Source organism: Mobula birostris, chromosome 6, assembly GCF_030028105.1.
Source record: "Mobula birostris isolate sMobBir1 chromosome 6, sMobBir1.hap1, whole genome shotgun sequence".
NCBI classification, from domain to species: Eukaryota; Metazoa; Chordata; class Chondrichthyes; order Myliobatiformes; family Myliobatidae; genus Mobula; species Mobula birostris.
In genome coordinates, this window is record NC_092375.1 from 171589331 (window position 1) to 171603580 (window position 14250).

The window sequence follows — 14250 nt, forward strand, 5'->3', positions numbered from 1 at the left end:
GTAACCATTTTTTCTGCAATGCAAAATACCTAACATTTTCTGCAATTGATGCCTAGCTCTTATGAATAACAATCTCATATTTTATTACACCTGGTGGTTCAAAATGTATCAGTCAGTTAACTCTCCTGATGGTTTTTAGTTCTGTTATATTGTCCTTCCTTTTTCAAGCTCCTTCCTTTCTCCTCCTGCCTTTTCATCTCCTCTCAAAATTCTTCCCCCCCCCGCTCTGCTTTTTCTCCCAAGTAAAGGAGGCCATTTAGTCCTTCAAGCTTTCTCCCAACTCAGCTCCCTTTTCCACACCTTCCTTTGATTCCCTTGTTTTCCAAAACCAGGTGGTGGACTGCATTTGGAAACGAAATCTTTGGTTGGATTACATCGTAATTTAAACTGATAAGTAATCATCTTCATGAAATTATCTAATTGAAAACTGCTTTTGGAGCAAATGTAATCTCCACATTGTCTTTTTAGGGAGAGTTCATTTCTTGTTGAATTTGGGAATTCCCTGCTGCACAGATTTGGACAATATCAGTTTTTTTTACCAGCTAGTAAAATTTTCTTTAATTCCATAGAACAGTTCAGCAAAAGAAAGGATCATACCTAATGTAACATTTACATAAAATTGTTTGCATTGTATGAAGGTCTTTGTTTAACCTCTTTTTATAGCTCCAAAATTATTGTGAAGTAATTACTTTCCTATGCTTTTCCATTCTCTAGTGAATCTGTTTTTAAGGTCACAGTTTAAGGTCAAAAGCATAATAGCATTTGAAACAGATTAAATCAAAAAATTTAACAGGACCATGAGTGCTGACATTTGGATCACAGAATTCTCAGTGATCAGTTTACAAAAACAAGCCTTCAGCTGTCTTGCACACTCATAACTGTTTAATTTCTATTTCCAGAATTTGTGATGATGAGAAGCCAGATGTGCCATTATTATACCGAGATGTTCCCTCTCTCCTAATGATCCTTGTTTTAACTATGCCACAAGAATTTCACAAAGGCAAGTTTTAATTTGTAGAGAAAAAAATGGTCGTTAGAACCACCTAACATATATTTTTGAGCTGATAAAATTATGTTAACATTTTGAGTGTAACATCATCTATTGAATACCCTAGTACAGCAAACAAATGATATTATCTTGAATATATGTAGAAAACTGGACTTAAAAGACCTTTAGTATAAGCTTGGTGCACTTATCATCATTGCCTGTCTCTTTATCACCTGTCCTTTTACATTGTTATCAGCTTCATTGTACACACCACACTGAGGCTTGGAAAGCCATTGAGGCTTTATATTTATTAGTGAAGTCCTTTCAGTGACCTTCATCTGTTAACACTACTGTGATCTGTGTGATCCTTCAATCTCAGCTCAGTGCCTGAAGGATAAAGATAGCAATTTACATTGAATTTTAGCAGTCACAATTGCAGCAATCATGTATAATAAGAGGTTGTACACAAAAAAATGATAATTACAGTAATGCTTACTGGATGTGACATGTAATGTCAGCACATGGCCTAAGGCAGAACAGAATGTGTGATGAATACAAAATTACAAAGCTTTTTTTGGTCAGAGTTATCAAATTCAGTAAATCTGTCTGCTTTAACAGTAAATTAAAATTGGGAACACCCATGAAAGTCTACTAGATGATTTTTTTAAAAAGCTCCCCTAAAAGTGGTGGATTTTGCACATTGTTATGTATTGAATACAGTTAAGTTTTATGAAAGAAGGGATTGATATTTTGCAGAAAAGGCTTCAACATTCTTTTACCTCTAAATGGGGGAACTATGACAGTCACATTGTCTTGTTAGCGGTTAGATGAGAATTGGTATCTTTTCCAATCCCACATTGATTAAACCAAAGTAAATGCCATTACACTGCTCATCCTGTGAAAGAAAATTGATCTGATCCCATTGCAAAGAGACACAGCTGCAAATTGAGTCTTTTATTACAGGAAGGACTTCCTGATGGAGGTCAGAACAATTGTTGGTGGTGATAGCGCAATTGGTGGTGGGGGAGGGATGCAGATGCAGTGGATGGAAAACAAGTACAAAACAGATTGTGAGCAGAGAAAAGGTTTGATTTTAAACACCGTGTCCAGACGTGCAGAATGCATAATTACAGAGCACATATTGTGTATCCTGTAATAACTGCACATGTATTGTTATCACAGTGAGGTTCTCCTAATTTTGTTGGGCATAAGTAATTTGGAATATGGGTGACGTATTGGGGGATCATTGAAGTAGAACCACCTCAATAACATTTTGACCTTTGGCTGAACCACTGAAAGGTGCATAGTCACAAAATTTAGCATGTAAGGTTAGAGAGTAAAAATAGAGAATAAAAATAATTGAAGGCACCTTTTATGAATTCCTTCTAATAGCAGGAATATCAAATGCTGAGGAAATGATGGGTAAAACTGGACCTATTATCACTACCGTCAATGCTGTGACCCTGTCGCTGATCAGATTTAAATACTTAGCTGGTTGTGTACAGTACCTTTAAACTTTATCTGTTGTATCTAAATAGCCTAACAGTAGATTGGTTATTGTATGGTACTATCAATGTACATCGAAGTATTACTGCTACATTCTGTATTTACATTTTTGTAGATTAGTTTACTGTTCCCAGTTTATTTCCAGTTTAATATAAACATTGCATAATTGTGTACAGCATTTTAAAATTTTTTGTTAATTTTGAACGTCAAAATGAAAATGATGTCAAAGATGATTCAAATGGTTAAATTTAATATTAGAGGATGTATACAGTATACAATGTAAAATTCTTACCATCACAGACATTCATGAAACAAGAAGGCCCACAGAATGAATGATAGAAATCGGAACTCCCTGAGATCCCCCTCCCCCCCATGCACAAGTAGCAGCAGAAGCATTGACTCACCCCCGCACTTGCAGAAGCACCAACACCCCCCCCCCAGCAAGCAAGCAATAGCCATCACCCCCCCCCCCCCCAAAAGAAACCTTGATCTAGAGTCCAACAAAAACTACAGCCCATAACCAGCACTTCCGTATCTCAGACAGGCTGTCTCTTTCCATTGAGGGAGAGAGAGAGAGAGAGAGAGCTCCTGCAACAACAACATAAGAGGAGACTAGCAACTTGATGTTCCAGTGTTACAATCTTCTGCATTGCTTCTCCAGGACCTTGTATCAGGTATTCTCACTCTCGATCAAAGAGAGAGTGCTCGAGTACAGAGGTCTTCTTCTGACAGCAGCAAACACCACCTGCTGTCTCGATGTTTCAGTCTCCCACAGTGGTTCACAGCGAAAGATTAGCGAAGAACCAGGCCATCTATGGTGCAGCTCCCCGAAAGTGCAAGTCTTCCAGGCCATTCCTGGAGATAGCAAAGCGCCAGGCTACGTAGCCGGTCCGAAAACCCATCACTTGCGAAGAACCATAGTTTCAATTGTAGTTCAAAGTTAGAAGTTGTAAACTTTTTCTTGTATTAATTATGTGGCCATATTTATTATAATTAATATGTGGCCAAATCAATGGGATGAGACAGTTTAAAGTTTATTTAGAATCGCTGCTTCTTATTCTTAATTTCTGTACAACAGTCCCACCTAGTCTCTTATACTGTTTTCATTTTGGAGACCAGCTAACATTCTGACCTCTCAGGATGTGGCAGCCAATCTGATATTTCATTATGTACAGTTCTTACTGTGGAAAAATATCTGCTACAAAGCTCATTTACTCAGGATTTTTGCAGGCAAAGGACATCTTCATCTAGTCAATCTAAATTGAATTTGATTGCAGCTTTCAGGATGAATGGACTATTAAAACACAATCCTATACCTCATCGCCTCACAAGAATAAGTTTTTAAAAAATATCTTTGAAAAGGTGCAGTTTGAACCTCAGACAGTCTAGATTAGGTGTTCCCAAATTTTTTTACGCCATGGACTCCTACCATTAACCAAGGGGTCTGTGGACCCCAGGTTGGGAAACCCTGGTCTAGATAAACAAAAAAAATAGTTTTTAGAAGTAAAACAATCAAATTAGTGCTCCATTTCACTAACGCTTTTATTAACCTTGCCTCATTCTTCCTCCCTTCCTCTTTTCTGTGCTCCTTTGCTCACTGTTTCACATGCTCCAGATGTTCTTCAGTGTGCTTTGTCTCTTACATCTTTGTGTCTTTCCTTCCTCTATTTCTTGCTCCCTTGCTTGTTTTGTACTTCATCTCCTTAAACATTTACTTACCACTTTTATGAATTTGCTTACTCTTTCTGTTCAATCACTCTTATGCTTGCTCCTTTGCAAGCACAATTTCACTTTCGTAGTCCTGCATTCTCTCCTTCTTTCACACTCACACACTCTCTTCATCCTTTCCATATGAGTTTCAGATAACCTGCTCTTGGCTTTTGATTTGAGTGGGACGTGTTTAAAAGCAAGATAGTGAAGCGTCTTGGCCTGAAATGTTGATTGTTTACTTTTTTCCATAGATGCTGGTTGGCCTGCTGAGTTCCTCCAGCATTTTAGACAATAGACAATAGGTGCACGAGTAGGCCATTTGGCCCTTTGAGCCAGCACCGCCATTCACTGTGATCATGGCTGATCATCCACAATCAGTATCCAGTTCCTGCCTTATCCCCATAAGCTTTGATTCTGCTATCTTTAAGAGCTCTATCCATCTCTTTCTTGAAAGCATCCAGAGACTTGGCCTCCACAGCCTTCTGGGGCAGAGCATTCCATATATCCACCACTCTCTGGGTGAAAAAGTTTTTCCTCAGCTCCATTCTAAATGGCCTACCCCTTATTCTTAAACTGTGGCCTCTGGTTCTGGACTCACCCATCGGCGGGAACATGCTTCCTGCCTCCAGCATGTCCAATCCCTTAATAATCCTATATGTTTCAATAAGGTCCCCTCTCAGTCTTCTAAATTCCAGAGTATACAAGCCCAGTCGCTCCAATCTTTCGACATATGACATCCCGCCATCCTGGGAATTATCCTTGTGAACCTACGCTCAATAGCAAGAATGTCCTTCCTCAAATTTGGAGACCAAAACTGCACACAGTACTCCAGGTGTGGTCTCACCAGGGCCCTGTACAGCTGCAGAAGGACCTCTTTGCTCTTGTACTCAATTCCCCTTGTTATGAAGGCCAACATGCCATTAGCTTTCTTCACTGCCGGCTGTACTTGCATGCTTGCTTTCAATGACTGATGTACAAGAACACTTAGATCTCGTTGTACTTCCCCTTTTCCTAACTTGACTCCATTTAGATAATAAACTGCCTTCCTGTTCTTACCACCAAAGTGGATAACCTCACATTTATCCACATTAAACTGCATCTGCTATGCATCTGCCCGCTCACCCAGCATGTCCAAGTCACCCTGCATTCTCATAACATCCTCCTCACATTTCACACTGCCGCCCAGCTTTGTGTCATCGGCAAATTTGCTAATGTTACTTTTAATTCCCTCATCAAAATCATTAATATATATTGTAAACAGCTGCGGTCCCAGCACTGAACCCTGCGGTACCCCACTGGTCACCGCCTGCCATTCCGAAAGGGACCCATTAATCACTACTCTTTGTTTTCTGTCAGCCAGCCAATTTTCAATCCATGTCAGTACTCTGTCCCCAATACCATGTGCTCTAATTTTGCCCACTAATCTCTTATGTGGGACTTTATCAAAGGCTTTCTGACAGTCCAGGTACACTAGTCCATTTTCATAGTTACATCCTCAAAAAATTCCAGAAGATTAGTCAAGCACGATTTCCCCTTCATAAATCCATGCTGACTCGGACCGATCCTGTTACTGCTATCCAGATGTGTCGTAATTTCATCTTTTATAATTGACTCCAGCATCTTTCCCACCACCGACATCAGGCTAACGGGTCTATAATTCCCTGTTTTCTCTCTTCCTTCCTTCTTTAAGAGATGGACAACATTAGCCACCCTCCAATCCACAGGAACTGATCCTGAATCTATAGAACATTGGAAAATGATTACCAATGCGTCCACGATTTCTAAAGCCACCTCCTTAAGTACCCTGGGATGCAGACCATCAGGTCCCGGGGACCTACCAGCCTTCAGACCCAACAGTCTCTCCAGTACCATTTCCTGCCTGATATAAATTTCCTTCAGTTCATCCATTACCCTAGGTCCTTTGGCCACTATTATATCTGGGAGATTGTTTGTGTCTTCCGTAGTTTTTTGTCTGTTGCTTTGGATTTCCAGCATCTTCAGATTTTCTTGTGTTTGAGATAGTAAAGAGATCTGAGTCAGAGGAGTCCTAATACGAAAAAAGCAAAGGCGGTAAGATTAGGGAACATTGGTTAACAAAGGATCATGAAGGGTTGATCAGGGAAAAGACAGGGAGGGAATTTGGTATTGAACGAGTTCTTTGAGGTTGAAAGGGATATAGGAGAGAACTTAAAAAAATAAAGTAATAAAGCAAAAATGGGTCATGAAATGACCTTGACAAATAAGATTAGAAGCCAAAAATCATTTGTAAATTTATGATAAGGGAGCAGCTAAAGAAAGAGTAGGTCCCTCAGGGGCCAAAGGAGCAATCTTTGTGTGAGTAACATTCTAACTGAATAGTTCTCACCAGTGTTCTGGTAGAAGGATATGAAGGCTGGTAACTAAGAAAATAGATGAAGGCATTGTGGTTGAAATAGACTTTACATGGATTTCAGTAAGGTTGGTGAGGAAGGTTAAGGCACAAGGGATCTGAGGTGTGTTGGCAAGTTGGATCCATAATTGGCTTGGTGATCAGAGGGAGGGACAGTGATGGATGGGTGTTTTCTGACTGGAAAGATGTGTGCTGGGATCTTTGTTATTTATGATATATATATATATATATATATATATATATATATATATATATATATCCATTTACATAGAGACAGGTTTATATTTATAGAGACATATGATAATACTCTTATACTTTATTGTCGCCAAACAATTGATACTAGAACGTACAATCATCACAACGATATTTGATTCTGTGCTTCCCGCTCCCTGGATTACAAATCGATAGGTGTGATTCATAAGTCTACGGATAACACATTTGCAAAGAAGATTGGTGGTTACATCAGGAGGCAGGTCAGCTGGAATGTTGGGCATCTCAGAGAAAAGTGCAAGTTAACACACTTTAGGAAGTCAGATTGTGGTAGGACAGATCAAGTAAACGTCAGGGACCTCGGAAGCATTGTTATACAGATGGACCTTGGAGTAGAAGTCCATAACTCATTGAAAGTGGCACCACAGACAGATAGGGTATTGAAGAAAACACTTGATATATTTAAATTCATGGATCAATGCATTGAGTATAACAGTTGGGACATAATGTTATATTTTAAACAACATTGAGTAGACAGCCTTCAGAGCATTGGGTACAATTCAGGATGCCACAACACAAGAAGGATCGAGTAGCGATAGGGAGAGTGCAGAAGGAGTTCACCAGAAAGTTTCCTGGAATGGTTTTCTATGAAATACAGGGAGATTATATAGGCTAGGTTTATACTCATTGGAACATTGGAAGCTGAGAAGTGACCTTACAGAGGTTTATAAAATTATGAGGGGCATAGATATGATTCACAGTGTCTTTTCCTCAGGACATGGGATTCTGGAACTTGAAGGCACAGGTTTAAAGTGAGTGGGGAGTAATTTAAACGATATGAGAGGTGAATTTTTAACACTGAAGTTGGTAGTCATCTGGAAGCAGCTGCCAGGGGAGATGGTAGAAGCAGATATAATTACAGCACTTAAAAATCTTCTGCACAGCTACTTAATTAGGAAAGGTATAAAAGGATGTGGGTGGAATGCAGGCAAATGGGATGAGCATTGATAAGCATCATGCTTGGCATGGGCAAGGTTTCCCAATAGGGCCTATTTATGTGCTGTGCTGTTTTGTGATTCTAATATGAATTTCTTTTGGATGAATTGGAGAAAGACATGGCTGTTACTTTCTACTCTGTTATGAGCAATTGAATGTTTAACTTTACATGGCATAGGATTCATTTGCATTTAAATAAATCAGTATAATAGCAAATAATGATGCTGCCTGGCCCGCTGCGTTCACCAACAACTTTTATGTGTGTAGCAAATAATGAGTCTGTTTTTGGAGTTTACAGTTAAGTAATGTTGCATACCACTTGTACATTAAGTTTTGCTGTTTATTTCATTTTGAAATATCGGCCCAGATTTTGCAATGCAAAATAAACATTTGCCCAATTATGTGCTAATACTACTTGCAACTCTGCAATTTTAGCAAAGACGTGATTCCCAAGGTTGCAGTAGTTTCTACATGGATGTCCTTCCAAATGCTACGTTCCTTCTGTCTTGGACTCCACATGCAACTCTGCCCTACCTGTGGTGAATACAAATGAACATCATTCCACTTATAGGACATGGCATGGACAGCTTCTCCGTTGACTTAAACAGCTGAGAATGCTGGCAAGCAATTATTTGTTTATTCAGATAACTTTAATTTTGTGCCCTCTCCAGGATTTTGCAGCCTTCCAAAATTTGCTGATTAGAATTGGAAGTAATACTTTAGTTATCACCTAAATAGATTCAACATAACATTCTTGTTATAGTGCAACAAACAATCTGCTGGAAAACTCAGAAGCGTGAGCAGTATCTGTGAGAGGATGAAAATTGTTCATATTTTGGGTTGAAATGTTGAATTGGTTCTGATGCAAGATTCTACTTTTGTCCCCTCCTTGTCACCTATTTCCCACCTTTTCAACCCCCCCCCACCACCAAATTCAGGATGTCTGCACCCTCTTTGTGATCTCTGTCATTTTTAAAAAAAAAACCAGACGGGTAACACCTCAATTGAGATTTCCTGTTGACACCCATGCTCCTGTCCCTATGAGTATTTCCCTTTTGTCTTGTGGCATCTGAACAATTTTTCTTCAAAGGAGCATCACACCTCTCAGATTTTAAAACTGAGCACTGTATTAAGAGACAAACATTCTGTGAAGATTCCTACACTTGGCATTCTGGACAGCCAACAACATGCTGCTAGGGATTCTGAAATTCAAATTGTCTCTGGGGATGGATGATGGAGGAAACCTTCACATTCTATGGCATTGTGCTGTGTGATTTCTGCTGCCCCAGGCACCGAAATCCTGACCTTGAGTTTAAGTACACGGAGGCAACTCTTACACACTTGTTCTCATGGGATGTTGTGTATGAACTTCTCTTGTGAAATGTAAGGTATTATATTTTAAGGTATTACTTAAGGCTTTTATATCTTCATAGACCAGTAGTTTTTGAATATATCTGGACGTTTTGAATGTCAGAACTTTAGAAACATTCATAGTTTTTGATTGTTTTGATAGCTGGCTAACCTGTTCTTCTTACTTTTCCAACCCCATCCTTTCTCAGCATGTTACAGAAGGTCCAGTCAATATGCAAGGGCCTTGCTTTGAGTGATTAAACTGGTTCCTGGTGGCAAGTTCCACTGGGGGGAGAAAAGCAGTAAATGAATCTGAACTTTGTTCACAGGTTTATGGCAGAGACTGGCTGTTTGCTACTGACTGCAAATTCTCAGCTATTAAAATTTTACCCACACCTTTGGGGAGGGTTGCAATTTGTGGATTTTGCTGAGGCAGTTTGGAAAATGGAAGGTTTTAAATGAGTTTTTGAACCATATTTCTCCAAGGAAACATTAATAGAATATTAATCAGCACATTAATTTGGTATCAATTGATCATTGCAAGAGATTGTGTTCTTAACCCTGCAGGTTTTTTTTAAAGTTAGAAAATTGGTTCATATCAGATAGTAATATGTGGAATTCAGTAGGATAGTAGAATTGGACATAGATTGCTAATGTAGCAGATGTTAAATAAAGCAAATGGTTGTGCATAGTACCACACAGTTGCCTTCATGAACCAGTGCCATTGTTTGATGGTGGTGTAATATTTTACTTTTGTCTGTGTGTGTGTATATATATATATATATATATATATATATATAAAAATAAAAAATATGTGTGTGTGTGTGTGTGTATATATATATATACATACATACATACACACACACACCCAATTTGTGAAATAAATAGAATTTGATTAATTAAAATGTTAAGAGGAGGAGAATAAGAATCAGCATACTGTGAAATCTCACTTGTATGATAGTAAGGACAATCAATGTATACATTTTATCTCCTGTTTCAAAGATATCATGGGATGTAAGAGTATCACTTCTGCAACAATTTTTAGGGATCAAATGTGCAGGCAGTGCAGAATGAGGAGACTTACAGCTTCTCTGTAATCACTGTGATCTGGTTGCCATGGTGATGTGCTGCACAAGCACATATTATGTGCACCGCTTCTGCAAGAAATTGGTACAAATTTTGTGATGAAAATGTAGTTTCCTATTGAAATCTTTACTAAAATGTCATACAGTGTTGATTAAAACAAGACCAGAGTTCCAATAGCTTTCAGTGGACATTCATTACTCCTGCAAATATCTCCGTTGCCTCTCTTTTTGTGTGATAGAAACACATCATCTATTCTGCATTTAGATCTTGAGGCTAATATTCTCATGCACTTTGGAGGGGATGGTGTTTTGATGACTTCAGTAATATCCCATTTAATAATTTGTATTATCATTTCATAGACTGCAGTCAGTATACCAGATTCTGAAATGTAGTTTACAAAATTTACTTATGAACCATAATCACTTGGAAATCATAATTTATATATCATAATAATCATCTACACTTTTAGGGTGCATATTCCATTGTTTAGTCATAATTTTGGCCTAAGCTGTGGGGTTGATTTCTCCAGTATGTCTGTATTCACTTTGCGTACTGAATCTGTTCCCCCAGGTCACGCATGACGAAGATTGACACTGAGAAAAACTCTTTCCTCTGTTCAGTAATGTGTCTACAACCTCAGCTTACTCAGTATCATCCTTATTTGCAATAGCAATTTTCTCTATTTCTCTTATCAACCAGAAAATGCCATTTTACAATCAAATTACCAACTCTGCCGAAGTTTCAATACTTCTACATTGAGATCTTTTCAGAAAGAATTGGCTTGATAAGCCCAAAGCTACTGAAGCAGTTATTTCATAGATAGACCCATAAAGTGAAAAAAAAAATTTTTTTTCATATCTATTTCCCTTTGTTCTTAAGTTAAAAGAACTTTTTAAAAATTACTTTAAACATTCATGTTAATTCAAATATGGTGCAGTAAAAGTAATAACTGAAATGCATCCGAAACAATTGGCTGATGCTTTGCTGATAGCAGGCGTGAAGCTGGAGAAGCAGACAGCAAGTGCATTCAGATCATCAGCTCAGTAAACTATGGAGCTACTGCTGGACTCAGCGTTGTATCCCATGCCAATTTATAGCATGGAACTTTTTAAAGAAATGAACTCATAGAATTAGCACTGGATTTTTTTAAAAAATGAGACAGAATAGCAGCCAACGAAAAGTTTATTTGGATAATCTTGACAACATTAGTAATAACTTGGATTTAGTGGTCAGCAATGAGACAGGATTTAAATGAGCATGACAGAGGGGTGGGAACCAGAGTAACAGGTCAGAGGGTGGAGGGGTTGACAAGAAGTTCAGAAGTAGATCAAGTAAGCCAGATAGCAAAGACAGCCAGGGCCAGGAAAATGAACACTTTGGGACTGTTAACAACAGGAATTCTGCAGATGCTGGAAATTCAAGCAACACACATCAAAGTTGCTGGTGAACGCAGCAGGCCAGGCAGCATCTCTAGGAAGAGGTGCAGTCGACGTTTCAGCCCGAGACCCTTCGTCAGGACTAACTGAAGGAAGAGTGAGTAAGGGATTTGAAAGTTGGAGGGGTAGGGGGAGATCCAAAATGATAGGAGAAGACAGGAGGGGGAGGGATAGAGCCAAGAGCTGGACAGGTGATAGGCAAAAGGGGATACAAGAGGATCATGGGACAGGAGGTCCGGGAAGAAAGACAAGGGGGGGGGACCCAGAGGATGGGCAAGAGGTATATGCAGAGGGACAGAGGGAGAGAAAGGAGAGTGAGAGAAAGAATGTATGCATAAAAATAAGTAACAGATGGGGTACAAGGGGGAGGTGGGGCCTTAGCGGAAGTTAGAGAAGTCGATGTTCATGCCATCAGGTTGGAGGCTACCCAGATGGAATATAAGGTGTTGTTCCTCCAACCTGAGTGTGGCTTCATCTTTACAGTAGAGGAGGCCATGGATAGACATGTCAGAATGGGAATGGGATGTGGAATTAAAATGTGTGGCCACTGGGAGATCCTGCTTTCTCTGGCGGACAGAGCGTAGATGTTCAGCAAAGCGGTCTCCCAGTCTGCATCGGGTCTCGCCAATATATAAAAGGCCACATCGGGAGAACCGGACGCAGTATATCACCCCAGTCGACTCACAGGTGAAGTGTTGCCTCACCTGGAAGGACTGTTTGGGGCCCTGAATGGTGGTAAGGGAGGAAGTGTAAGGGCATGTGTAGCACTTGTTCCGCTTACGTGGATAAGTGGCAGGAGGGAGATCAGTGGGGAGGGATGGGGGGGACGAATGGACAAGGGAGTTACGTAGGGAGCGATCCCTGCGGAATACGGGGGGGGGGGAGGGAAAGATGTGCTTAGTGGTGGGATCCCGTTGGAGGTGGCGGAAGTTACGGAGAATAATATGTTGGACCCGGAGGCTGGTGGGGTGGTAGGTGAGGACCAGGCGAACCCTATTCCTAGTGGGGTGGCGGGAGGATGGAGTGAGAGCAGATGTACGTGAAATGGGGGAGATGCGTTTAAGAGCAGAGTTGATAGTGGAGGAAGGGAAGCCCCTTTCTTTAAAAAAGGAAGACATCTCCCTCGTCCTAGAATGGAAAGCCTCATCCTGAGAGCAGATGCGGCGGAGACGGAGGAATTGCGAGAAGGGGATGGCGTTTTTGCAAGAGACAGGGTGAGAAGAGGAATAGTCCAGATAGCTGTGAGAGTCAGTAGGCTTATAGTAGACATCAGTGGATAAGCTGTCTCCAGAGACAGAGACAGAAAGATCTAGAAAGGGGAGGGAGGTGTCGGAAATGGACCAGGTAAACTTGAGGGCAGGGTGAAAGTTGGAGGCAAAGTTAATAAAGTCAACGAGTTCTGCATGCGTGCAGGAAGCAGCGCCAATGCAGTCGTCGATGTAGCGAAGGAAAAGTGGGGGACAGATACCAGAATAGGCACGGAACATAGATTGTTCCACAAACTCAACGAAAAGGCAGGCATAGCTAGGACCCATATGGGTGCCCATAGCTACACCTTTAGTTTGGAGGAAGTGGGAGGAGCCAAAGGAGAAATTATTAAGAGTAAGGACTAATTCCGCTAGACGGAGCAGAGTGGTGGTAGAGGGGAACTGATTAGGTCTGGAATCCAAAAAGAAGCGTAGAGCTTTGAGACCATCCTGATGGGGGATGGAAGTATATAAGGACTGGACATCCATGGTGAAAATAAAGCGGTGGGGGCCAGGGAACTTAAAATCATCGAAAAGTTTAAGAGCGTGAGAAGTGTCACGAACATAGGTAGGAAGGGATTGAACAAGGGGTGATAAAACCGTGTCGAGGTATGCAGAAACGAGTTCGGTGGGGCAGGAGCAAGCTGAGACGATAGGTCGGCTAGGACAGGCAGGTTTGTGGATCTTGGGTAGGAGGTAGAAACGGGAAGTGCGGGGTGTGGGAACTATAAGGTTGGTAGCAGTGGATGGGAGATCCCCTGAGCGGATAAAGTCGGTGATGGTGTGGGAGACAATGGCCTGGTGCTCCTTAGTGGGGTCATGATCGAGGGGTAAATAAGAGGAGGTATCCGCGAGTTGTCGCTGTATTACATCATTACCAGTGCTGCTAGTTAAAGTTCTGCACTCGAAAAATCACCTTTTATATATTTCTTTGCTTACCTTCCAGACGTTGTTTGTTCTTACAGTCAGTGAGCTCATAAGTCAACTCCTTTTCCATTTATGGAATAGTTCCTTTCAAATTCATGCTAACTTCTGCAAGCACCTTAACCAACTATTCTGCAAACACCAGAATTTGGATTTTGTGCAATTTATCGGATTGTCCTAATATACGGTATCATAAGTAACACACAAAATGCTGGAGGTACTCAGCAGGGCAGGCAGCATCTATGTCAATGTTTCAGGCTGAGTCCCTTTATCAGCACTGGAAAGAAAGGGGAAGAAGCCAGAATAAGAAGGTGGTGTGGGGAGGGGGTGTAGAAGTTAAAGCTGGAAGGTGATAGGTGAAGCCAGGTGGGTGGGGAAAGAGAGGAATGAAGCGAGAAGCTGGGAGGT

The 14250-nt window shown here is 40.6% G+C and overlaps 1 protein-coding gene across 3 annotated transcripts in view; it reads left to right on the forward strand.

Moving 5' to 3' along the window:
- Nucleotides 1-14250, forward strand: part of ubr3 (ubiquitin protein ligase E3 component n-recognin 3) — a 224485-nt gene that overhangs the window by 187021 nt on the left and 23214 nt on the right. For all 3 annotated transcript variants that reach the window (XM_072261898.1, XM_072261897.1, XM_072261899.1), the window contains one exon: nt 900-1000. In XM_072261898.1, coding sequence (XP_072117999.1) covers nt 900-1000 — 101 coding nt within the window. The remainder of the gene's footprint in view (nt 1-899; nt 1001-14250) is intronic.